The sequence below is a fragment of the Rhipicephalus microplus genome, chromosome 1 (genome assembly GCF_043290135.1).
Source record: "Rhipicephalus microplus isolate Deutch F79 chromosome 1, USDA_Rmic, whole genome shotgun sequence".
NCBI lineage: Eukaryota > Metazoa > Arthropoda > Arachnida > Ixodida > Ixodidae > Rhipicephalus > Rhipicephalus microplus.
Genome location: NC_134700.1, coordinates 11,002,629 through 11,030,303, shown reverse-complemented (window position 1 = coordinate 11,030,303; position 27,675 = coordinate 11,002,629). Strand labels below are relative to the sequence as shown.

At 42.4% G+C, this 27,675-nt stretch overlaps 1 protein-coding gene across 16 annotated transcripts in view; it reads left to right on the top strand.

Moving 5' to 3' along the window:
* Bcs1 (mitochondrial chaperone BCS1) overlaps positions 1-27,675 on the top strand; it is a 628,019-nt gene that overhangs the window by 239,026 nt on the left and 361,318 nt on the right. For all 16 annotated transcript variants that reach the window (XM_075884748.1, XM_075883609.1, XM_037429366.2 and 13 more), the window contains 2 exons: positions 24,144-24,283; positions 25,152-25,346. In XM_075884748.1, the coding sequence (XP_075740863.1) occupies positions 24,144-24,283; positions 25,152-25,346 (335 nt within the window). The remainder of the gene's footprint in view (positions 1-24,143; positions 24,284-25,151; positions 25,347-27,675) is intronic.

The following is a 27,675-nucleotide window of genomic DNA, read 5'->3' as shown; positions in this document are numbered from 1 at the left end:
TAGATGAGGACTCCAGATAGACGACGCGTATTCAAGTTGGGTGCGAATTAAAGATTTATAAGCTTGTAGTTTTACAGAAGGGAGAGCATGACATAAGTGCCACTTTAAGAACCCAAGCGATCTGTTATATGATATGATATGATATGATATTGGTAATGTGGATGCGTCATGATAAATCGTTACTCAAAGTGACTCCCAAGTACTTGTATGTGATGACATTTTCCGATGCAACTTTACCGATTTGATAAGAATAAATGAGGGGGCTGCGCCGATGGTGAAACGAGAGGGACTTGCATTTATTAGGGTTTAGTGTCATTAGCCAATGATTGCACCAGTCAAGCACATGGTTAATGTCATCTTGCAATGCAACTTGGGCTGATGTGTTAGTAATAGTATGGTATATTACGCAATCGTCTGCAAACATACGAATATTGCTGGATACATGGAAAGGTAGATCGCTAATGTATATTAGGAATAATAGGGGTCCAAGAGCAGATCCTTGCGGGACGCTTGATGTTACTGCCAGAGGGTAAGAGTTATGTCCAATAACGGTAACGAATTGGTATTGATTAGTCAAAAATTCTCGAATCCAAGTTAAAATTTTAGGGTCTAAGTTTAATTTCAAAAGTTTTAACATCAGGCGGTTGTGGGGTACATTGTCGAATGCCTTTGCAAAGTCAAGAAAGATAACATCAGTCTGTATGTTATTGTCCAGGTTAGTGTGCAGATCATGAACAAAAAGGGCAAGTTGGGTTTCACAGGAAAAATTTTTTCGAAATCCATGCTGTGCGGAATGTAAAAAGTTATTAGAGTCCAAGGAGTGCATGATTTCGGTGTAAATGATGTGTTCCATGAGCTTGCAAGGCACGCTTGTTAAGGAAATGGAGCGATAATTGAGAGGACATGATCTATCGCCTAATTTGAAGACAGGAATGACCTTTCCTATTTTCCAGTTGTTTGGTAGGTTACCTGTGGATAATGACTGACAGTCATTATCCGCAGGTATCACAATAGTGATAAGTATATGGCAGACATGTGCTTGGTATTTTTCAGAAATTTTGAGGTAATATCGTCTGATCCCGCTGAAGATGAGAGATTGAGTTTGTCTATTAACGATATTATTCCGAAAGCGACGAAATCAATACTGGGCATTACAGAGGTGATGCTCGACGGAAAAATCGGAAGGGGACTGTTAGTTTCGTTTGTGAAAACGGAAGCGAATGCTGAGTTAAATAGTTCTGCGCATTCAGAATCACTAACTTCCCCGCCCGAAGGATTATTCAAAATAATACCTGGAATTCTCTTAGGGCTAATTACCTCCCAAAATTTTCTAGGGTTATTTACAAAGATCTGTGGAAGATCAGTATGAAAAAATGTTCTTTTTGCAGTTCGAATGGCATTATAATAAAAGGTTTCAGCTTCTTTTTACCTATCCCATGCACTGGCAGTAGCTGCGTGTTTAGCTGCACGAAAAAGTCGTTTTTTCTTATTTTCAAGTCGCTTTAAAAGTTTAGAAAACTATGGATTTTGTTGATTAGAACGAAAGGTGGTACTGGGAATAAACTTGTTTGTTAGCTCCTTAATTTTATCTTCGAAAGTTAACCAGTTATCGTTCACTGATTGTTCACTTAATGTTGTTTCAAAATGAGGTAGGAAGGCTTCGAGTTCAGCGTTTATTGCATTGTAATCCCCCTTGTCAAACAGACGTATAGTTTTACTGCATGGTTTTCGTAGTTGAGGGACGAATTCAAAAACAGCATAAATAACTTTGTGGTCGCTAATCTCAGGAAGAATTGTAATATGTGACAAGCTTTCGGGTTTAGTTGTCAGTATTAGATTCAGAATATTAAAAGTTTCACCAGCAATACGTGTAGGTTCTGTTATTAGCTGTGTTAGGTTAAAATTTAAACAGACGTTAATGAATTCATTTGTTCTGGAGTGGCCTGTTAATAATTGATTGGCGTCTTGCCAATCGATGTCAAGAAGATTAAAGTCACCAAAAAGTAGGATATGCGTGGTAGGATATTTAGTAGTTAGCTGGTTGAGTATATTGTTTAAATCTTGTGCGAAATTTGGGTCATTGTTTAGTGGCCGATAGCACTCACCTAGCAGAATTGTCTCCGGTACAGCGTGGCAGACTAACCACAGAATTTCCAGCTTGCAAGGGACATTTATCAGTGAACAGGATAACTGCTTATTGACAGCGATAAGTACGCCACCGCCACGTGTTTGTTTCCTGTCTTTCCGAAAAACAACAAACTCTGGCAATTCGGCAAGAACCTCACTATCTGTGACGTCATCCTTCAACCATGTTTCGGTGAGAACTAGTATGTTGCTTTCCGATGTTGATACAAGGTTTGATACTGCGCTGCGTTTTGAAAGGAAGCTACGTATATTAGTGAAGATTACAGAGAAGGAAAGGCTTGTTTTAGGTGTTATAACATTAACACGTTTTTTGTTTTGTTTTGTTTTTTGACGACGGGGCAATTGCTAGGAAATTTCGTTTACAGTTTGAGAATTTTTGTTGAAAACGTATCTTTTTTTACCAAGAAACAAAGTCTTGTACCACACGGAGAAGGGCTCAGATTTCGTACGAGCAAATTCAACAAGATGCTTTCGGGCTTTTCAAACGGATTTGAAGAAATCTTCCCCAATACTGTAATTAGTACCTTTTAGTTTGCGTCCATTCGAGAGAATTTCCTCTTTGGTTTTAAAAAAAGTGAATTTGGCTATTATAGGCCGCTTGTGATCATGCCAAGGCCGACCAAGGGGGTGAGCACGTTCAATAAGTTTAGGGTCATGAGTTAAGTTTAGGTGGTCGCGACAGTGGTTAATAGGCATTTCTTCGGAGTCTGAAAATTTTTCGGACGGGTTCGGATCAGGGAGGCCTTAAAAGATGAGGTTATTTCTTCTGAAACGATTTTCAGTGACGTCAACCCACGTCTCCATGTCACAAATTTGACAGGCCATCATTGCGGTGTTACCATTAATTGTTTCGACATCCTTCTTAACTGTCACAAGAACTTGGCAAAGAACTTCAAGCTCCGTAATACATTTAGTTAGATCAGCCATGGCTTTGTTTGTTGTTAGTAGCGCAGATTTAAGTCCCTGCACTTCCTCGAGCAGTGTAGACTGACCCGTAGATAACTTATGCAACTCGGAAAGAATAAGGCTTGCTTCGAGGGGGTCTTTAGGTGAACGGTCCTTAGGGAAGGAGTTTGGGCCAGGATTGGATTTCACGTCCCCCGACAGAAGTAAGAGAGCACGAGCAACATTCACGCATTGAATGGCAAGGGCACAACAGCAATGTGGGCGCGGTAGCTGTGCCAAAAAATAATTGCTATTTCTTTTAGTGAACAGGTCATATGGTACACTAACCTGCATTGCGAAGATGAAAGGGCTAGTGTACCGTGCGATGGCACAGCCACAGAGCCCACAAAGCTGGAAGGGTGGTTGCTGAAAATTTATAGCTGTTGTCGTTGAACTGGTTGATGACGGCGGTGATACGATGATGACGTAAATGCTCCCGTGATTTGCTGGCGGCGCAGCAGGACAGCCGGATGCGTTTGTGGCACGCATGAGAAGGACGGTGTCATACCCGGTGCCGAGTCACTCTTGGCACGTTGGAACATCCGATGAGGCAGCCAGCAGAGCAGGGACAAGCAACTGGGCGATGATAGGGGCGAGCGCCTGCATTGCGAAGACGAAAGGGTTAGTGGATCGTGCGATGGCACAGCCACAGAGCCCACAAAGCTTGACGGGTGGTTGCTGACAATTTATAGCTGTTGTCGTTGAACTGGTGGATAACGGCGGTGATACGATGATGACATTGGTGGTCCCGTGATTTGCTGGCGGCGCAGCAGGACGGCCAGATGAGTTTGCGGCACGCATGAGAAGGACGGTGTCATACCCGGTGCCGAGTCGCTCTCGGCACGTTAGAACATCCGATGAGGCAGCCAGCAGAGCAGGAACCAGCAACTGGGTGATGATAGGGGCGAGCGCCTGCATTGCGAAGACAAAAGGGTTAGTGGACCGTGCGATGGCACAGCCACAGAGCCCAAGTGAAGTAAAGTAAGTGAAGGCATTGACCATGGCGTAGTGGTTAGAGCATCCGCCTCGCATGCAAAAAATTCGTGGCTCAAATCCCGGTGCCGCGCTGTTCCCAACCAGATAAAAAAAAACCCCGTGGTGATGGAGCTGCATTAAGAGGCCTGGGGTGCGACCTCACCAATAACCATCGCCGGGAACGCCCTCCCTCACCAGAGAAGGATTGGCCACCCTGGTGCAGGATCTGGCCACTACCTCCCACATGCATTCGTCAAATAACTCACGGCCCTCAGTCCCCAGCAGCTGCGAAGCAACTGACCACGGCGGCGGTCAGATCTGCAACGCAGCAAAGGGTGCTAAGAATCTCTGGATCCGGACAGGCCACCATTGGAACCTGAACTTGGAAACGTTTAACGCTAGAACCTTATCTAGTGAGGGAAGTCTAGCTGTACTATTCGAAGAGCTAGAGGGTTTAAATGGGGTATAATAGGGCTCAGTGAGGTTAGGACGACTGATGAGGCCTATACAGTGCTACAGAATGGACATGTCCTTTGCTATAGGGACTTGGCTGACAGAAGAGGACTGGGAGTGGGGTTCCTAATTCACAGAAACATAGCTGGATCATAGAGGAATACTATAGCATTAATGAAAGGGTGGTAGGTATCGTACTTAAACTGAATAAAAGATACAAGATAAAGGTGGTACAGGCTTACGCGCCTACATCCAGCCATGATGACGCTTCAGTTGAAAGCTTCTATGAAGACGTGGAATCGGCAATGAGTAAAGTAAAAACGCAGTATACTATACTGATGGGAGGCTTTAAAGCAAAGGCAGGGAAGAAGCAGGCTGGAGACCATGCAGTAGGAGATTATGGCATTGGTACTAGAAACGCCAGAGGAGAGCTACTAGTGCCCCGCCGTGGTGGTCTAGTGGCTAAGGTACTCGGCTGCTGACCCGCAGGGCGCGGGTTCGAATCCCGGCTGTGGCGGCTGCATTTCCGATGGAGGCGGAAATGTTGTAGGCCCGTGTGCTCAGATTTGGGTGCACGTTAAAGAACCCCAGGTGGTCTAAATTTCCGGAGCCCTCCACTACGGCGTCTCTCATAATCATATAGTGGTTTTGGGACGTTAAACCCCACATATCAATCAGGAGAGCTACTAGTAAAATTCGCAGAACGAAATAATTTACAAATTTCGAATACCTTCTACCAAAAACGAGGAAACTGCAAGTGGACATCGAGGAGCCCTAATGGGGAAAATAAGAACGAAATAGACTTTATAATGAGTGCACACCCAGGCATCGTCCAGGATGTGGAAGTGGTTGGCAAGGTACGATGCAGTGACTTTAGAATGGTACGGTCTCGAATTCGCCTAGACTGGAAGAAGGAACGACAGAAACTGATACGCAAGAAGCCAATCTATGAGCTAGCACTGAGAAGGAAAGTACAGGAATTCAGAGTCTCGCTTCAGAACAGGCATTCGGCTCTTAAAGGGGGAGGTGGCATTGAAAAAAAACTTTTTTATTTGTTGACCTACAGCAATGAAATTTGGCATGCATACTCGTAAGTGTCTAGAATAGGGAAATGTGCAGTTTCATCATGATAGCTTCAGTAGTTCTCAAGTTACATAATGCTACACGATCCAATTACATGGTCTGCTCGTGGAAAGCCTAGCGCTGCAACAAAACATGCCAGGAAGCTGCGAATGGTGTTGATCTTTACTCAAAAGAAAGCTACAGGGTATGACACTCTCGGAATTTTTTAATAAGTTCTCTTTTTTTTTTAGAGACCATCATGACTGTCGACACACATTGTCAGAAACAATGGCACGAACAAATCATCGTCTAGAAAAACAACAGTGTCACAAAACAGAAATTGAAGATTGCTATATCCACAAGCAGTGTTCAGGGATTCAGGGAAAAAAAACAGAATCAAAATCGGTCCAGTCATTCTCGTGCTACTCTTTCCACGAGCAATGCACAATGTCCAAAACACACTTGTGAGAAAAAGCCTGTCGAAGTTTTCGACAGGCTTTTTTCAATGAACTTTTTTGTTTCTCTTTGGATATTGATGAAAATTGGCACAGACACTAAGAATAACCTCACAGTGCTTCCATAAAAATTTTGAAGCGATACCACGAATACTTTACGAGAAACAAATTATTTCTTCATTGAACCATGTGGAGGGGCTGAGCATAAAGTCAAAAAAAAAAAAAAAAACAGTTTTGAGAAAGCTGCGTTTAAAGTTTCAACTTTTCTTTACGTCTCTAAGACACCTAAAAATTGTGATCTCAGGTTTGTCTTGTGATATTTGACTTCTTTTCATGATTTACTTCTTTTCATGAGTTACAAAGAACAAGTATGATTTCAAACCAAGTTCTTTGTATGAAGGAGAGGTGTGATAGGTATGACAGAAAAGATTGTAATTGAATAAAACCATATACTGAAATTATTACACATACCTTTTTTTTGTGCTGAAGTTGTAATTAGCGTAATTAAGTACTTGATTATAAATATTCACTGAACTTTTTTTTATTTGGAGAAAAGTTTATTGCATCAGAAAAATGGATTACACCATGACGGCCTATGCCTTCTTTCTAAATAACAAAGTTATGGGCAGAAGACTGGTGGCACGGGAATTTCTAGCAGTATAATTAATGACACGAAACGGGCATATAAAAATTCGTGCCCCTGATTCACACATGCTCTTTTGCCTCTCTAGCCGTAAAACGTATCATCATCAGACAGCCGGTCGCAGAAACTCTAATCTACAGCAATTCATTAACCTCGGAACATTCGTAGACATTCCTGGCGATACCAAGCACGGCACCAAGCACGTCTGAATCGCATCACAAAAGCTTACTGACAGCACTCCATATGACCGTGGGGTGCGCGGCCGCGTGGACAGTGCAGCCGGCGCGTAATGCACTTGCCAGCGGCGTTCGATGACGATGCGCGAAGTGTGTAACTACGAAGACGAAAAATCGGCACGCACTGCACTTGGCATTGCATTTTCGAGTGACGACGCGAGAAACTGCTAGTTGCTGTTCCAAGCGATCCTTGGCAGTGAAGGGGGGGGGGGGGGGGTGACGAGCTTGACTGTGTTGTCCGCTGCCGATGCGTAAAATGCCCGTACGTGATTCAGAGGAGCTAGCGAGTGATGTGGTACATTCCTTGCGAAGAAGCACGTCACCAAGAGTGCGCTTGCGCGTCGTTCCTGCCCGCAGTCTCGCTGTCAGCGGAGTTAGGCCTAAAGCCGACTCTGATGACGCGCCGCACTCGTAAACCGCCGCGCGCCCGCTCGTAGTAATCTGATCGTGCAACCAGTGCGGCCACTCGTAGTAATCAGATCGTGCCGCCGCTTACAGCTTCATTGCTTTCGAAGAAGCACGTTGCCACGAATGCACTAGCGCGTCGTTCCTGCTCGCAGTCGGCAGAGTTAGGGCTAAAGACGACTCCAATGACGCGCGGGGCTCGTAGACCGCGCTGACGCTTGTAGTAACCTGATCGCGCATCCGCTTACTGCTCGTAACTAAAGCGTAGTCATATCTTAAGTGATTATCAAGCCGTGAACACGTCACGAGGTGGTGATTTTCGAGAGCCATGTCCTCGCGACGCACAAGCAGCAGACGACGATCTCCCGGAGCGAGCATCGGGCCAATGGCGAGGCGAGTTGAAACAACATGGCAGCCACGGCCAATCAAGGGCCTCAAAACGACCTTTAAAGATTTGCTTTTTGCTCGCTTGTTGTTAAAAGGAGGAGCCAGCTGAGGCGGGAAAGTTAAACACGGAGAAATGCTCTTTCCGATGAGCCCAAGAAGCCGGCTCCCGGCCCAAGCATCGCGAAGCTATAATTTTTTGAAAATCGCCGTTTTCTCGCCATTTCCATAAAAGTTTTTGCTACCTAGGTGGGTGAAACGAATTTTCCGAAGCACTTCTGCGCGGTATTCAGTGTACCTAGATATTTTGGAACCAGATAGAAAAAGGGTTCCAGAAACTTAAAACTTGAGTTTCAAAAAATCGATTTTTTTGCCATTTTTCGCGATCCCAAAGCCGCGTCCCCCCTTAATGAGGAAACAAACCTTAGTGTAGATACAATGAATGATAATCTGACGAGTATCATTACAGAGTGTGCAGCGGAAGTTGGAGGCAGAGTAATTAGACAGGTCACTGGCAAGCTTTTCCAGGAAACGAAGAATCTCATTAAGAAGCGTCAAATCATGAGTGTCAAGTACAACAGACAAAATAGAACTGGGAGAGTTTTCGAAGTTGATTAATAGGCGTAAGGTGTGCGATATAAGAAGGTATAACATGGAGAGAATTGAACATGCTCTGAAAAACGGAGGAAGCGTCAAAGTAGTGAAGAGGAAACTTGACATAGGCAAAAATCGGATGTGTGCACTAAGGGACAAAGAAGGCAAAATAACTACCAATATGGATAGAATAGTTAAAATAGTGGAGGAGGTTTACAGAGATCTGTACAGTAGCCGAGACAACCACGACCTTAATACTATAAGAATTGGAAGTAACCCTTATGACACCCCATCAGTAATGATAGAAGAAGTAAGAAAAGCTTTGGAAAGCATGCAAAGAGGCAAAGCTGCTGGTGAGGATCAGGTAACATCAGATCTGCTGAAAGATGGAAGACAGATTGTGCTAGAAAAACTAGCCACCCTGTTTACGAGGTGTCTCCTGACGGGAAGAGTACCAGAGTCTCGGAAGAACGCTCACATCATCTTAATACATAAGAAAGGAGATGACAAGGACTTAAAAAATTACAGGCCAATCAGCTTTCTCTCTGTAGTATACAAGCTATTTACAAAAGTAATTGCTGAAATGTTGTAGGCCCGTGTACTCAGATTTGGGTGCACGTTAAAGAACCCCAGGTGGTCAAAATTTCCGGAGCCCTCCACTACGGCGTCTCTCATAATCAAATGGTGGTTTTGGGACGTTAAACCCCACAAATCAATCAATCAATCAAAAGTAATTGCTAACAGAGTAAAGAAAACATTAGAATTCAATCAACCAAAGGAACAAGCATGATTTCGAACAGGCTACTCAACAATCGACCACATTCATACTATCAATCAGGTAATAGAGAAATGCTCAGAATATAACCAACCACTATACATAGCCTTCATAGATTACGAGAAGGCGTTTGATTCAGTAGAAATATCAGCCGTCATGCAGACACTGCAGAAAGAGGGCATCAATGAAGTATATATAAACATCCTGGAAGAAATCTACAGGGGATCAACTGCTATCATAGTGCTTCATAAAGAAAGCAGCAGAATACCAATCAAGAAGGGTGTAAGGCATGGGGACGCAATCTCCGCAATGCTATTTACCGCGTGCTTACAGGAGGTTTGCAGAAACCTTGAATGGGAACAGTTAGAGATAAGAATTAATGGAGGGTACCTTAGTAACCTGCGCTTCGCCAATGACATTGCATTGCTGAGTAACTCAGAGGACGAATTGCAACCCATGATTACGGAGTTAGACAAGGAGAGCAGAAAGGTGGGTCTTAAAATTAATCTGCAGAAAATGAAAGTAATATACAACAACCTCAGAAAAGAGCAGCGCTTTGAGATAGGTAGTAGTACTCTTCAAATTGTAAAAGACTATGTTTACTTAGGGCAGGTAATAACCGCGGAGCCGAACCACGAGATTAAAATAACTAGAAGAATAAGAATGGGGGGGGGGGGGGAGCACATTTGGCAAGCACTCTCAAATTATTTATTTTTTTATTTATTTATTTAAATACCTTAAGAGCCCAGAGGGCATTACATAAGGGGGGATACATACAAGAGGTTACTATAGCATCAGTAAAACAACATGTCGGGGAGTAATACTAGTAATCAAACAGACCGATAGCCCAAGCAACATTACTAATAACACAATAAGCAAAAAACACAGTAAGCAGCCCACCATAACACTCAAGAAATAGCAATAAACATTCTCTGAGCATGCGTTACACATTAGATGTTAATGGTGGTTACAAATTATTGTCAACTTCTAAGTAAGTTTGTACTGCAGACTGGAAAAGGGAGGGTTCTGTAATAGCGACGATGTTTGAGGGCAGCGCGTTCCACTCGTTAATGGATAACAGCAGAGGTGAAAACTGGTATTTCTTAGTGCGTGAATATATTGTATTGACCTTATGTGCATGACCAACGCGATCAGAAACGTAGGGAGCTGGGTGAATGAATGATCGGGAAAATGACGAGTCACTATGATATAAACTATGGAAAAAACATAGGCGGGACAACTTTCTGCGCGTGGCAAGCAATGGAAGGTTCAGAGAACGCTTAAGACATGTTACGCTTTGGTGGCGAGAATGACAGGAGGTGATAAACCGAGCTGCTTTATTTTGTACCGATTCTAGCATATCAGATAACATTGCCGTGTGTGGATGCCAGATGGTTGACGCATACTCTAGTGAAGGCCTGATCAGAGCTTGATATGCATGAAGTTTAGTTTTCAAGTTTGCGCATCTGAGGCGGCGTTTCAAAAGACCGAGTTTTTTTGATGATTTGCTGGTGATGTATTCAATGTGACTGTTCCAGGTTAGGTCGGAACTAAAGAAAATGCCGAGGTATTTTGTGGATGAAACGGTCTCAATTACGGTGCTATTGACTATGTATCTGACGGATGATGAGGGTTTGGCTACGGAAGTAAATCTAATATGTTTGGTTTTTTCAGCGTTGATGTGCATCTGCCACAAATTGCACCACTCTGCGAGTTTTAACAAATCTGACTGTAGAATGCTACTGTCATTCGGTTCGGTAATCTCCTTATATATAACGCAATCATCTGCGAATAGGCGTAGAGAAGAAACAATATTAGATCCAATGTCATTGATCTAGACCAAAAATAATAATGGTCCGAGCACGGAGCCCTGGGGGACACCGGATTTTATTATGCACTTTCTGGAAATTATGTGGTTAAGTTTGACCGATTGCGACCGGTTACAGAGGAACTCTTGAATCCATTGGATTGTTTTCTGATCAAGCTGGAGGTTACGGACTTTAGTTATTAATCGGTTATGTTGGGTGGATTGTGACGGGTGGATTGCCACTATCCCTCAAGAGGAAGGTATATAACAGCTGTATCTTGCCGGTACTTAGCTACGGAGCAGAAACCTGAAGACTTACAAAGAGGGTTGAGTTTAAATTGAAGACGACGCAGCGAGCAATGGAAAGAAAAATGGTAGGTGTAACCTTAAGAGACAAGAAGAGAGCAGAGTGGATCAGGGAACAAATGGGTATTAAGGATGTCGTAGTTGAAATGAAGAAGAAGAAATGGACATGGGCTGGGCATGTAGTGCGTAGACAGGATAACCGCTGGTCATTAAGTGTAACTAACTGGATTTCCAGAGAAGGCAAGCGGGTTAGGGGGAGACAGAAGGTTAGGTGAGCAGATGAGATTAAGAAGTTTGCGGGTATAAATTGGCAGCAACAAGCACAGGGCCGGATTAACTGGCGGAACATGGGAGAGGCCTTTGTCCTGCAGTGGACGTAGTCAGGCTGCTGCTGCTGATGATGATGAATTCTAAAGTCTATATGAGCTTTGGTTAGAATATGGAAGGCCTTCATACATGTTCTACTTTTTTCGTAATTCTTACATGCAGCTTTCGAATGCGTAATTATTGTCAGTGGGGCTTTTCACTCCCTGCCCTCCTTGATTGCCAGTGTGATCGCTATCGCCTCCGCTTCTGTGACAGAGGCTTGGGCTATGAAGGCACAACCTTAACGTTCCCTTTTCGGTCTGTCACCACGGTCACCATGTTCTTTGCATTTGCCTACAATGGTGCAGAGTATGTAGGGTAAATCTTGCCGTATTCAAATATTTTGTCTTTCTATCTATGTAAGCCGCTCTTGCTTTACGTCTTTTAGCATGTAGAGTTGGGTCCATGTTCTTCGGTAGGGGACATATCTTGTACCAGGCTCTGACTGAGCTCGACAATTCCTTAGCTCTTCCATGTGCCTGTACTTGTTCACCAGGGCCGATCCTCTGAAGAAGTTTTCTGCCGTTTGGAGTCTGTAGCAGGCAGTTAATCTGGGTGGTTACTTGCGCTTCAGCCAACTCATCAAATGTATTGTGAAGTCCGAGTGCAAATAGCTTCTTAATTGAAGTGCTTTGTGGTAGTTACAGAGCCACTTTATACGCCATCCTTGTTATTTTGTCTGCTTTTTCTTTCTCCTCTCTATTCATGTTGTGGTAGGGTAGCGAGTATGTTAGTCTGCTGATGACTAAGCTCTTTACCAAACGAAGCACATCTTGCTCTTTCAGTCCAGCACAATTGTTCGTTATTCGAACTATCATACGAAGAAATTGTTGAGCTGCTTGTTTAAGCATATTCAGTGTGTGGAGACATCGCTGATTGGACTGTAACCACATTCCTAAGATTCAAATGGTCGTTTTCTCTGCAATAATATTGCCGTCTAGTTTGACCTCAAGGCAGAGGCTCTGGTCTGTCCTTTGTTTTTTACTCTTGGAGAACCGAAGGTGTTTCGATTTGTCTGCTGAGCACAGAAGTCCCCTTTCTTTAGTGTACTCTTCGATGGTGCTAGCTGCCAGTTGGAGCCGCTCTTCTTTTTCTGCGAAGTTACCCTTGGTTTTTCATATAGTGAGGTCATCCACATAGAAGGAGTGTCGGATGTCGGGAATATCTTTGAGTATTTTGGCTAGACCAATCTATGGCTATGTTGAAAAGCGTAGACGAGATCACAGCGCCTTCTTGTGTGCCTTTGCTTGATGGGTGGAAGACATTAGATTCGTCGTCTCCTAACTCGATGGCAGTGGTTCTTTTAGTAAGGAAATTTCGTACATATATGAACGTCCTTCGACTGAAGTTTGTTACTGCTAGCCCATCTAATATGGCCTTATGGCTCAGGTTGTCGAAAGCGCCCTTTATGTCGATGGCCATGACAATATTTTCTCGAGCTTTTGGAACATATGTTAGTACTTCCTCCTTTAAAAGCAGAAGGATATCCTGTGTCGAGAGGTTTGATCGGAAACCAAACATGGTGTTTGACAACAAGTTATTTTGTTAAAGATGCTGTTGAAGTCTGGTAGGGTAACCACTATCTTCTATCGTGTGCCTGGATATGTGTGCAATAATCTTTTTCAAACACTTTGCCTAAGCACGAGGTAAGAGAGGTTGGCCTGAGGTTTTCTATTGCCAATTTCTTTCCTGGTTTGGGTATCATAATTATTGCGGCATGCTTTCATTACTGAGGTATAGTGCCATTTACCCAGTGTTTGTTAATGAAGTTGAGAAGTGCTGTTATGGCTTTGTCATTCATGTTGTGAATCATGGCATTGGTGATTTGATCCGCCCCAGGTGTTGTGTTGCGTTTCATGCTAACAATTGCCGCTCTGACCTCGGCATGCGTGAAAGGTGCATCCAGTTTTGAGTTGGGGAGCCTAGTGTATTTAGCCTGTTAAGGGGCTGTGATGGCTCGGGCGCCGAAACACTTAATATAGATGTCTTGAAGGAAGTCGTCTCGTGTGCCTGGATATGTGTGCAATAATCTTTCTAGAGATTTTTGTTCTTCACGTTTAGTTTTCAGAGGGTCAATCACGGCTCTGAGGATATGCCATGTCTTTGCTATTCCTAGGGTTCCATTTGGCGAATCACAAAATTGTTCCCAGTTGGCTGGATCAGGAACACTTTAAATCCATTTTGTATATTATACAAACTCCACCACCCCTGCTACGATGATCCTTCCTGTAAACGCTATATCTTGATGAAGCGAATTCACTATCGTAGACATCATCACTCAGCAAAGTCTCAGTCAATATGACAATGTCAGAATCGTTTACAATAATTAGACTCTCTAGCTCAGTGCTTTTTTTTAAGCACGCTTCTACAATTGATGTCAAGAAGGTTCAGAATTTGACTATCAATTTCCCTGCTTCGATCTCGTCTATCACTTTTCTGCTTAAGACGGCACTTCTTGTCACTGTCCCAGCCAAACATAACGCCACTTACACCTAACTTATCATAGACAAGCTTAACCTTAGCCCCTTTATCCTTTTGGTCTACCGCACTTTTCTAAAGCAACCTACGACGCTCAGGAACATGTTGCGAAAAATCCTCTGCCACAGAAAATAAAGTGCCTTTAAGTTTATATGAAGATCTTAAAATGGACAACTTTTATTTTTAATCCAAGAACTTTATTATAACTGGACACGATTTATTCTCCATGCTGCGGCCTACCTCATGAATTCGCTCAATGCTCGCCGCTTTAAGTCCCAGTTTATTTTCCACAATATCTTTATTAAATTTTTTGTCTAATTCATCATGTCTTTCGCTCTTAGGTTTATAGAGACCATAAAGGATTAGGTTATTTTGGTGGCTCTTATTTTCTAGGTCATCTACTTTGTGATTAAGCATGACGAAATTTCTATGTGGGAAATTTTTTCTTCTGTGTCTTTAACTTTGTCGCCCAATGTGGCAAGACTAGACAATTGTTTCTCCGTAGCTTCCATTGTATCGCATACTGCAGAAAGTTTTTTTTTTTTTTTTTCATTTTATCATGTGAGGACTGCGTAGCTGTCATTGTGTTCTTTATTTTTTATTGTTCAGCAAGTAGCTCACGGAACGTATCACTTTGGGAAGGACCAGGGTTTGTTTCTATGTCTCCACAGAGTAATAAGCTTTTTGCTAAGGTAACGATAAGTAACAGCATTTTGTGCAAACTGTGGGCAAGGCAGCAGCAACAAATAAGGGTTATCACTACGATAACAATGTGTACGCTGGTTATCACCAACCTGAAGAACGAAGCAGCAGGGATTACTGAGCATCCCGCTGGTATAGTTGCCACCGAGCCCACTGCGAAGCCTCATAGGTGCAAGCCCTTTTGTAGTTTCCGAGAAGGTAATGTGATGTGACGTCACCAAAGACGGTCGCAATGGCGATCTCGCAGTGTGAAGGATCTGCGTACTGCTGATACCATAGCCGGCACGTGGCAAGGGCTCAGGTTGATATCTGCGTAGCAGTTCGACTTGCTTGATTCCAGGGCGGCTGCTGTGCTGTGCTCGCTGAATGTCTGGAAGCTCAACCGGAACGTGGAGAACAAAGCAAAAGGAATTGCTGAGCATTCCGCCGTTATAGCTGCCGCCAAGCCCACACCAAGAAAAGATCGAGTAGGTATAGTACAAATCAGGGCTATTTACAAAAGCATTTCCTATTGAGTGCATGAATTTGAAAGCCTCAATAAGCACAGGTCTCAAGAGTCTTGTGATATTAGAGGACTGGAAAAGGTGATAGATAGTCCATTATGCTTTCAAATTTTCAGGTTCTAACACATGAGGTGGTTGGTTTTTTGGTGTTAGTCTTAGTTTTCAGATCTAGATTTCTTCTGCTCTTGCATTTCTGGGTTTCGTTGATCTTGAGATAATCTTTGGATTTTGCTCTAGTCAATATGATGTATGCATGCGCGTAAATATGCTTTTAAGCAAATGTGGTTGTCAATAGAGATCAGTTGAAGTTCAGTGCTTGTGTTTCCCTTCTTGCGTTTCGTGTTTGTGCCATATCCTGTGTATTCATTTATCATAAATACGCTTAAGACCGCTGTGACTGAGTGCCCGCTGTGACTTACTGCCACATGCCTGCTGTGACTAAGTGGTCATGGTACTGAGCTGCTAAACACTTTATTGCATACTCGAATACTGGTCACTGAGGTGGCATTGCCAAAGCAGCAAATCGCACAAAGACTTGCTTATCATGCTTTAGGTGCCGTTAAAAAATCACATCCACATAGCCAAAACTAATGAAGAGCTCAAAGCAACAAGAAGTTGAGCTAGCTGAAATAGGTCCGTCGTGAAATAAAGACACACACCTGCACAAGAGAACCAATGAGACAGTATAGTCTAGTGTTATTGTTGACTGTCTGAAGTGTGAACCAACGAATGCTGCTTTTATATACTTTTGGTCTTGCAAATGAGTTTTGCGGGAACCTGCAAGGTGGTGAAATGGTTAGGAAAGGGAAGTTGACAACCACCTGTTTGTAGCATGAATCCACAAAGAAATCCAAATGAATTTCTTGGAAAAGAAAGCTTCTTAGTTGCCGAAAAAATTGGGGGACCCTAAAGCTTCGCCTTTAGGAGTTGAACGCAACAGCGACATCCTGTTTCTAGTGTGCACTTCGAACACATAGTGCATGAAACCTTTTCGAATTTGGTATGCACCCACTATGTGGCCTTAAGAGAATAGGTGCTGTATCGTGTGCCTTTTGTAGTGTGGTTCCGGCTTTAAATCACAGAGCCATTATTGCATATTCTGACACCTGTGGCAATGTATGTTTGTACCATGCATTATTATTGTAATATTTCATGTTGCATTGTGAACCATGTATACAGGACACGTGTGTTTGTAAAGCATGAAAGCTACTTTCAACCAGAGGAAGTTCTTTTCATTGTTTTCACAAGCAGAGGTGTGGCCGTGTTGTAGAACATCCGCTTGCCACGCAAATGACTTAGGTTCGATCCCGACTTGGACCCAAACAACCCTGGTTCGGTTTCCACTCTAGTCCAAGATTTTTTATCATTTATTTATTTTATTTGCATCGTTCTCAGTTTCTTTGGTCACGTATAAGATGATGATTTTCACCTCACAACCAACTACGCCAAGACTGACGCCGGAATTTCTGCAAAATGAGCTCTGTAATGCTATTGCCATAAAAATTCGTCCTGGTCCTGAATTTGAACCCGGGACAAACGCCTTTTCTGGGGTGGTCACTCTATAGGTGGTTGTATTCTTTGTACTCTTTCCCTTTATACTTTCAGTCTAAGCATACAGTGCTTATGTTTGCACACCTGATATTCAAGATTACTCAATTGCTTTTCCTAATAACTATCGTCATAACCCAAGGGTTCGGTCTGTTCAACAAACATTTTACTTTTTAACAAGCCTTCGGGTCCAGATGGGAACCTGCTCTGCTGCCAGTTCTTTAGCATGACGGCAAAGGCATTTCAATTCAACAAAACGTCATCTGTAATGTGCATGCATTATTTCATGAGCTTCTTGGCAGAACTGTCTCTCTAACATAACACTTAAGAATAAAAAATTAACTTAAAAATTGCACAATCTTTGACATTGTAAATGTAGATCCCTACAAGTGTGGCTAATAGCAGCATCGGAGTTGCCTTTCAAAAAAAAAAAGTTTCCCATAGAATATGCAGGGCTCCATAAGCAACATGCGGCAGTAAAGAAATCGGGTCGAAGACTTATCCAGAGTTACGGGTATTGAATCCTTGACCTTGGGTACATATGGTGCCTCAGATTCAGGAAACTCTAATATGCAAAGAAGAATTGAACCCCAAGCCATCCAGTAGTTGGCCTATTCCTGCTAAGATAGCAGTTTGCATATTCCTGAGCATGAAAGAAATGTTTGACAAAATGAATCATCATTTTCCACTAAGGCGGTTGAAACGTTATGGATTTTAAAGTAACAACGTATATTTATTTCAGAGTTACCTCGAAAAAGTTACCAGAGCGTGCCTTGTGAGATTTTGCACCTATCACTTGCAGTGTACCACAAGAGTCAGCGCTGCATCAATTTTTTTTTTGCTTCCATCGCATACCACTACTTTGACAAAGCCAATGTACGAAAAGCCACTTATGAAAGTCTGCAAGCTTTTCTTTGAGGCTCGGTTATGTTCTTATTTTTAGTCCGCAGTAACTTTTTGGGAATGACATCCAGCTGAAGATCTGCGTTTACGCTGCTCACGATCGCAAGCCTTGGGGACACAAAAAAGGCACAATTCAGCTATATTTAGTGTGTGAATTGACCTTCCTTTTGTCATGCACTTTCATAATGAAAACGGCACATCACAATTTGCTGCATTTCACTAGGTACAGAAATGATGTGCACTGGCCTTATAGAACACAATTCAAACTGACCATAACATGTGCTCAGGTGCCATTGTGTGACGGCGATGACAATGTGTTTCATTCCTCTGATGGGAGTGCTAGTGCCACATATGTGGTTTTGGTTTCATGTGATTATAATGCACAGACAATCTTTGTTCCCGTTTTCACATTCACTTGGCTTTCTTTCACCTCCCTTCCCTTGCATTTTTCTTTCTAGCCAAGCTTTTGTGTTGTGTTTTGGGGAACTGAAGAATGCGAGGAGTAAAGCAAAAGTAAAGAGAATGCTGCAGGTAGCACGTAGATGCCTCCATATGCAATTTGATTTCGATTTGCTTTGAGTCTTTGTGCCAGGAAGTGTTTTCCCCCCCATTTTGCTTTCTCTTGTTCGCCTGAATGCCCCCATGAAGTTTCTAATGTTTGTTGCGCAAAGTCGTCGTCATTGTCGTTCGCTGCGTTACTTCGTCTGAACAGAAGAGGCCTGTTACGCAGTTCATCTTAAGCAGACTTTTTTTTGCATTGAGTCTATGGGATACTAAAGAAACACTCCTGTGTTGTTTGTCTTGAGCAAGAATTCGTCTTACCAGAGTTTGTCTCAAAGGGAGTACTGTACATCATACCAAACGATAAATAAGGGTGAGACAACAACATGTACTGATATCATACTTTTAATCTGAATGAAGGAAATTAGGTACAGGAAACTGCTAATAAAGAACTAAACAACATAAGGAAATGATTTAGTCAGATTTGGGTGCACGTTAAAGAACCCCAGGTGGTCGAAATTTCTGGAGCCCTCCACTACGGCGTCTCTCATAATCATATGGTGGTTTTGGGACGTTAAACCCCACATTTGAATCAATCAAATGATTTAGTCACAAAATAATAACATTAAGCATATCCAAACAGAGTACATTATATTCTCACCCACTTGAATATAAGAACAGTGCAACGGACAAGGACTGAGGAAGGTAACAACACACAGCGCTGTGTATTGTTATCTTCCTCAGTTTTTGTCCTTTGTGCTGTTCATATATTCAATTATGTCCTACCAACTTGTCCATGTTTACACGCTGCATAGATTCTCACTCAATACAGTTGAAACATCACCAATAATTCTGAGACAGTGACAACAATTACGAATACCTTAAAGAATAAACACCTTTGTATCATACTAGATTCACTTCTTCATTACAGGGCATGCTTAGCAAAAGTCTACAGCCAGCTCAGCCATGCACATTTTAATTTAAACCAGGCATGTCAGCATTTTCTCATACATACACTGCACATACACCGTTCATAATCATTTTTTATGTTGCCTCGAGACATAGATCTAATGATCAAGCTATCTAAAAGAGCATTTTGAACTATGCTCTTTTTTCTAAATTCATGGAGCAACAATAATTCAGAACATTTAAAATTATGCTGTACTTCATCATGAGGAATTTCAAAACAGCGTGTTCAGCTGATGGATGTCACACTATCTGGCTTAAACACTTGTAAGTACACACATACACATGCCACAGAGACATACAGGGTGTTTCAAGAAATGAGCTCACTATTATTTAAAGATTAGACAAAAGAGACATCTGGGTGCTACCTGCGACGTTCACTTTACTTTTGCAGAAGGAATCTTCAGATGGGTATGAACATTAATTACAGTAGTGATTAGAGAAATTTAAACAATTAACTTTTTAACCAGTGGAAATAGCCAGTCGAGTGAAGTGGGCGAATTTAAGTTTTTATGATTAGTCCACAACCACTTCGAAAATTTAAAAAAGCAGCCACTGGTAATTTATCACCAAGCGTTGAAACCTGGCTAATTTAGCAGGTGATCCCAAAACCAAATATGAATAAAAAGTTTAAATAACAACTGGAATGGCAAATGAAGTGTCATTTATGGACACAATATTCAATTATCTCCAACATGTACACATTGCGTACATAATTTTTATAATGCACATCAGTGGTAAGCGGTCATGCATCAGCCTATACCTGAAACTACATGAGAAGACCTCAAGTAAACTACACCTATGTTGTGCCATTAAATAATATTAAAACCATGTGAAATAATTATCAGAACCCAAATGCAATGCCCCAATATTGTATTTCAGGCCATCGACTACATTCTGCTCCTTAGGAGTAAGTAGTTGAATATAACTAAAGGCCGGATTTATACGCACTAAAAACCGGGTCTTAGGTGCCAAAAATAGGCCGGCAAAACACAGTTTTAGTCTCCCAAGATCGTAAATATTGACAAATCGTAATCTTTGATAAAATTCAAGTTTTCGAAGAAATGCGTGTGGGATCTGTGTCTATGACAGGAAAGCAAACAAATGCTTCAGTTTATGATGGTACAAAAGCGTAATTGTTTAGCATAGACATGCATTTTTTTCCCACAGGGTTTGCGGAATACAGTCTCTCCATTTCTAGTTCAGCATGGTGAGTTAAGAGTCCACCGTCGAATAAACATGATTCTGGGTTTCTCTTTTTGACACGGCTGCGAAGGGCTGCACATGTGGAAATATCCAGAGTGTGATAAGCCATAAAAATCTTTTTGTCTTATATTAACTTGGTCTAACCGCACAGGCTCAATTTTATTCTGTCAGTGAACACCTTAAATGGCGCTTACACAGGTTTAAGAATTTTGAGAAGCGAAGACAAATGCATGCACTGGGCGCTCACAATCTCATCTACCAAGATTTGCACTGCTATGCACGTTATAAAGAGTTGGAATGCCAGACTGAACACCACTTGACCTTCATCTCACATGCGTGCACCCCAACATGGTGGGGGGGATGGAATGGTCCTGCGTACGTCAAAGTTGTATCTGACACTGCGAGAACTATTCTTGATTACGTGGGTAATTTGTGTAATCTGTTGCCTGAATAGAAGTATGAAGGTTGACATAAATATTAAAACACACAGATGGAATCTATGCGCATTATTTTTCTAACTTTGTCGAGCGAGATGCGAGACTTAGCTGTCTTCATTTCGTTTGCGATAGTGTTCTCGCTGTTCTCGCATCGTGCCACTGACAGCATTCACAACACTTGGCGTGTTTTTTGATGAGAGGAGTTCTAGCTGTGCGATACTGTGTACCATAGTAAGGATACGTAATCCATGTCAGCCTCTCTAAACCTGCGTGCATAGAGGGATCCATCCGACAAAAACAGGCAGTACAATACAGGGAACGTCAGATCGACAGAACGCCACTTGCGGGCATGACCTGGCATGGGCATGTCATGCGAATGTAACTTACTGTGCGCATGGTGTGTTGATGCATCTGTGTCGTGTGATCCTTCAGCTTTGAGTTTTTCCGATACCAAATAGGGCGGGGAAGAAATTGAGCTTGCAAAGTCTACATTGAGTGTGGACGAAGGTTTCAAAGCTCACCTCCACACATCATGCTTTCACAGCTTGCAATGAACCAATTAAATAACTCTAGTGATACAAAGCTTTTCATTTGGCACGCAACAACTTCCACAGTCTAAGTAAAATTCTCGTGTGGCCTAGTTAATCGCCATTCAAGAAGTAAATGACAAAACGAAAACCACATAGATATCATTTTTTTTAATCTACTCTTTACTATCCCCTGATGACACTCCACAGTTTCGCATTCGTTCCTCATAGTCCTGCCGCTGCACAGAAGTAGGTCCTGCTCCCTACGCAAGCGAGCAGATGCTGGAGAGATGCCAAGCAGACGACGCGACGCAGATAAACACGTGTTGAGGCTAGTCAACCTTCCTATTGCTAACTAAAAAGGCCTTGTAGGCTTGACTGTGCTGAAAGTAATTGATGAGATAGAGTATATGTTGCACCCCAAGTGTTCCGAAAGCTCAATTTTGTCAGTTAACATGAATACTGGACTCCAGTGGTACTTGAAAGCAAAATTTGAGGTTAAATGACATTTATATATAGGCATCGATTTCGAAAACAGGCATTTATAGGCACTTATAGGTATATAAGCACCAACGTTCAAAACAAGCATTTATAGGCACTATAAAAACACTATATTGTCGCGAACCATGCATTGGGTTTGTTTATTTGTGTTTTGTTTTTTCGGCCTGGCTGTGCCGGCCTGTGCTATTGGCCTGGCTGTGCCGGCCTGTGCTTTGCTCACAGCGTTTCGAACAAACGCTACCACAGCGTTTCGAACAAACGCTATCGAACAACGCTTTAGGCGTTGTTCGATAGAAACAACGCTTCAAGCGTTGTTTGTTAGAAACGCTGTTTGAACGAACAGCGTTTCTAACAAACGCTATCACGGCGTTCCCGATACAATTCCACTATTCGAGAAACCCTCGCGCCGAGGGATATAAATTCCCGCACAGCCGATGCCGCGTCATTCGATCGCCGACGCTCACTAGCGTGCCCGTCGTTTTGCTGGCCGCTGCTTCGCCGCCTGTGTATTTTTTCAGTTGTTAGGGGAGCACAGGTTCGGTCCAATAAACTTGTTTTCCTCATAGACAACTGCGTCGTCCTTTGCTGCGTGACAATATAAGCTCTTCTTACTTTCTGTTTCGTGCTCATATTTCAAAATCGCACGATAGAAATGCAAGAAACAAAATAGACATTTGCCTAAAATTCGCTCTCCAAATATAACCTGCCCTTTAGTGGTCCAAGGGGAAAGATGATGTTCCATAATGTAAGCACTATTGCACCTTTCTGACATTCTATGCAGCAGTATTACTAAATCAAGTCACAGGCATATGTATGATATGTATTATTTGCTGCTAAAGAGCCCCCGCTAAAACCTCATGCTGTCGAGGCCAAGGCAGGCTATAATACGTTGTATAAAAAATTTTTTGAAAAATGTTTTTCTTCCTTAAAACAAAACTACTCTTTTGAAAGTTTTTTGCATGTTTTACTTACGAACCACGCCTTAACACAACGTATAAGCCATATTGTTACTTTGACTGTTACATTTCAAAAATTAAGCCACAATACGAGTGAAAATGCTAATCATCCCAAATTTTTTTTAGTATTATAACAATGTTTGTGCTTCATTTGCTCTCGAAGTATTTCAATAATCTAACTAGAAACAGGTACACGTTAAAAAACCCCAGGTGGTCAAAACTTCCGGAGCCCTCCACTACGGCGTCTCCCATAATCATACGGTGGTTTTGGTGTGCTGAACCCCACATATTCAGTCAGAAAATGTGAATACATTACTCATAACAAATTTGTGTTTTTTATAAGAATTGCTAGACATATCGCACATTGAAATTTTTCTCTAACGCAAAAGTGAATAAATTTCAAACAAAAATAAAGAAACTCTCCTAGTCGTGAAAGAGTAGCGTGTTGAGATTAATGCAGAAACTATGTCGTGGTAATTGCACGAACTAGTCATAATATATCAAATATTTAGAGCGACTCAGTTTCACTTTTGTGTTCAAAGTTTGAACTGCCCTCTAGGCAACACAAAACTTTATTGCGAAATAGAACCCCTTAATAATTACTTCTCACATTCACATATACTTACACAATTATTCTCATCATGATCGGACATGATCAAATATTGACTGGTTACACTTGATGTGGAATGACCTATATATATTGTGAGCGTTTACAAGACGCTTCTTCATGACCTGTACATAACCATCATCACATAGTGTTTTTCATCTGCATCTTTTGTGAGACATCCCTTGAGTTTGTTCTGTGCCTTGGATGTGACTGGTTTGGTCATGTCTTCCAGGCTTAATAAAGGCGTGTAAAGCACTATGTCGCTAGTGGTGGAGGTTGTTTCTCGATTCTTTGTCCCCGTTTGCCCGCTTTACCTCCTGGAGCTTTGCTCAGGTTGCCGTTCAAGCCGCACGTTGGGTGTGTCCATCTGTGTGTGTGTGTGTCTGTTTATGTGTGTGTGTGTGAATTCTCTAATTGCAGACTTCTTTGTGATTTTCATTGCTTTTTTTTTATGATGCAGCATGACTTGAGTACAGGAAATAAGCTACCTTTTATGTCCACTTATGTGGGCAAAGAATGTTTTGTATGAGAACGATGGCAGTGAGTGTTTTGACTTGATTTCTCTAGTTAAGGGGCTGTATACAGTGCTCTTTATGTCTACCCTGTCCTTTTTCTTTTTGTTCGTGCGCTAAAACAATCTTGCAAGTGTGTATACCAGGGTTTCCTTATTTAGGGTTCTGCACATACAGATCACTGCACATTACTCAGTGGTGCCGATTTGTGAGCATGTTTTGCGTTCTTGCTTGTCTTCTATCAGGTATGGGGGCTCGTGGATCAGAGTGGAGCGAAGTCGGGAACAGCACACTCTGGACTTGCACATGGGTGTGCCTTGGGAAACTGTCACGCTAACTGCCCTGGGTCGAAACCGGCAACTCTTCTTCCGCCTACTTGAGGAAGGTGGGACTGCGTGTAGTCAGGCTGCTAGACTTTATTACACCGCTCAAAAAACATGAGGACCAGAAAAAAAAAACACTTATGACAGACCATTGCAAACTGTCAACGGAATATTATGGAAATAAGCATAGATTTAAGCATGGATACATAAAAAAAAACAACTGATATCACAATCACTGCATCACAAAGCCACTTACATGACATAGGCAAACTCTTTTTCCTCAGGCACTACTGACACACAGCTAATGCACATTATGGAAAAAGCTGTGATCTCCCTCTTTAACGTGTTCTTGAAGTGTGCCAAAAATTTGGTGCAATTCACATTGAACCAAGCATTTTACATTGCGTGTGCAGGAGACATGCGCATTATCTGCATGTCAACGGCACTTGTGAAAAAAAAAGAGACTGAAACCCTGATGGTTCACAAGAAGTATTGTGCTCTGAGTAGTGTTAACCTGTCCCACATAAACTGAAGGAAAAAAAGTAAATGCAAAGGCCTGATTTTTAAATATTTTATCTGTACACACATGCCTGGGGTGTGGGCATTTTTGGCACACCTTACATGCCAGGCTCATCGCTGTAAGCGCTCTGCTGTGGGGAAGTGGAACTCTCGTGTTCCACAGTGATTGTTTTGAAAGAATAATGCTAGGCAATTAGTTTCTGGCATTTGTTGACAGTATAAATGCTGCCTAACAGAGCTAGCACCAGGCTATGCACCACTGCAAATATTTAAAATACCTAAGGTAATTGTCACACGATTTCAACAAACCTTAATAATAGGTTCCCCCTGACTTTTTAACAGTAACACATAGCACTGTAAGTCAGCATGGAAGCACATAGCGATCAGGTGACGTTCTCAACATGTTTGCAGCCCGTGCCCTTGCTCTGGAGAAGGAGGCCGGTCGCACAGTGGTCTACTGTGCAATGGGCTCTGAGTGGAGGCCCTTTGGTCTGCCGCGGCAGCGCAGGCCTTTGGACTCGGTCATTCTGGACGCGGGCATAGCTGAGCGTTTGCTGGCCGACATCCGAGAGTTCATTGCCAACCCCCAGTGGTATGCTGACCGAGGTAAGGATTTGTTACGGCCAGCTTCTTCAAATAGTGCAAAGACAGAGATAATGAAAAATGGTGCAGTGTCTCACTTTTTAATGTGGATTGCCTTGTGTATAGGTGGCCTGATGTTCTTCATTGTTTTAAAAGGCTCAGGGCCAGAGAGTTTCTAGCTGAATTCATCACTGAGGGACAACGACACTTTTGAGTTTCGGAAAATTGTGCGCAAAGAAAGTATAGAGGATGTTATTAGACAAGATATTTGATCATGTCTTTGAAATTAATATCGGACGCTTCATTCGAAGGTCACAGGTTTGGCCCCTGCCGGTGAAAAATTATCTTTTCGTCCACTTTTCTTTCTTCACAGTTAAGATTACAATTACTGCTGGTAACATCCCCTATACTTCCCTTGGCAGCATTGTCTGTCAGTTCTCATTAATATTTTGTGTTACAAAAAAAAAAGAGCCCTTAAATTTGCATTTCTTTCCTGCAATTGTAGCAAGGGTCTCGTTATGACAGACATGACGCCTTCAGGTAGTACAGGAGAGATTATTGGTCAGCGACTAGCTCGTAATACATACAATACTGTGCTGCGTTCTGTCAACAGGCAAAAGAAGAGTGTTCCAGACTCACTGACTACAGCACTGACTGATGCTACAATGTGTAAATGCACATATTACCCTATAAAGTGGATGGAGGCATGAATGCAGTGGTAGAGCATCAAATGTGTTATTCGAAAGTCACAGGTTTGGTGCGTGCTGGCTGCAAGTTATCTTTTTATTCATTTGTTTATTCACCTTTAATATTACAATTACTTCTACTAACATCCCCTATACTTCCCTTGGCATCATTGTAAGTTAGTTCTCAATAATGTAGTACCTAACAAAGCTTTGAAAGTAAAACGTGCTGCTGTGAAATTAGAAAATTAATGCAAAAGGTGCCTTAGTGCTTCTCAGCTCAGAACACTCACACCAACTTTGTACCGTCCAGTGAGCTGTGGAGGCTACGTGGGAGCAACAGCTCGGAGTGTCCCACAGGCTACCCTATTTAGGCAGCTATGCTTTCCCGTCCACGCAAATAAGAATTTATTCGAAGCCAATTAACAGAGATGCCTGAAAAAGCTTGCTAGAAACACTTTATTGTATGGCTGAGCTTTGCTGCTGTACAGAAGCCACATAGCACCCTTGCATCTACTGTAACTGCACTTGCTCATTAATTAAAACTTTCGCTGTAATTTGTCTACTATAATCGTACTTGTTCATTAATTAAAACATTTGCTGTAATTTACTGCTGCTGGTTATTCAACTCTTCTGAAACAATGCTGTCGAATACATTCAGCATGTATTAGCTGAACTAGCCTCTTTCATACTGCTGAGCGAAATCGAAACAATTGTCCCATGGTGACATCATGCCCCTCCCCCTTACGGGGAGTTGGATATTGTGGACTTTGGATAAAACGGACTCATTTTGCCGGATCATCATGATTCACTGTAACGAGAGTAGACTGTACCTAAACTGTGCAGGAATATGATCGGCAAGAAGTCTGTGCTATGATGCCGCAGAGGTGAAGATAGTAGAGAACACACTGAGGGATTTGCAGTGGCATTACTTGAGTACAGTAAGACTTCGTGTATGTAGTTGGCCAGGATGATTGCATGGCATATGCACTTGCGTATTGAAGTGGCTGTGAAAAGTATGAGGATGTTATAAACAGCTACTCATTCTGCGCTGGTCTGGTACATCCTTGAGCGAAGTGAGTGAACAAATAACTACCACAAGGTAGGGCCAATACCATAAAGTTTCATACTATAAAGCTTAAAGGGGAATGTGGTGCAATTGTCCATGTAAGCTCTTAAGCGGTGCTTCAACCAGCATGGGAAGTATAGGCCTCGGATCTGCTTCAGATTGATTATGTTATAAATATTTGTTTGCAATGCTTGTTTACAGACTGTAGAACAAAGTGATAAGTGCTTTCCAATTAAATTTTGCTTCATTCTTCCATATGTAAAACTTACGAATAAGAGATGCGATGGCGATGGCGCTGTGGCGCTCGCACTGCTAGTTTGGTTTGCTCACGAGAGGGGATGGCGATGGCATATTGGCACTCGCATCTCTAGTACTTGGTTTGCTCACGAGAGGGGATGGCGATGGCATTGTGGCACTCGCATCGTTGGTACTCAGCTTGCTCACGAGACTGGTTGGAGATGCCACTGTGGCACTCACACCGCTGGTGCTTAGGTTGCTCGGGAGATGGGATGGCGATGGCGGCGTGGCACTCACACCGCTAGTACTCAGCTTGCTCACGAGATGGCAGTGGTGATGGCGCTGTGGTAAAGCCTCTAGAACT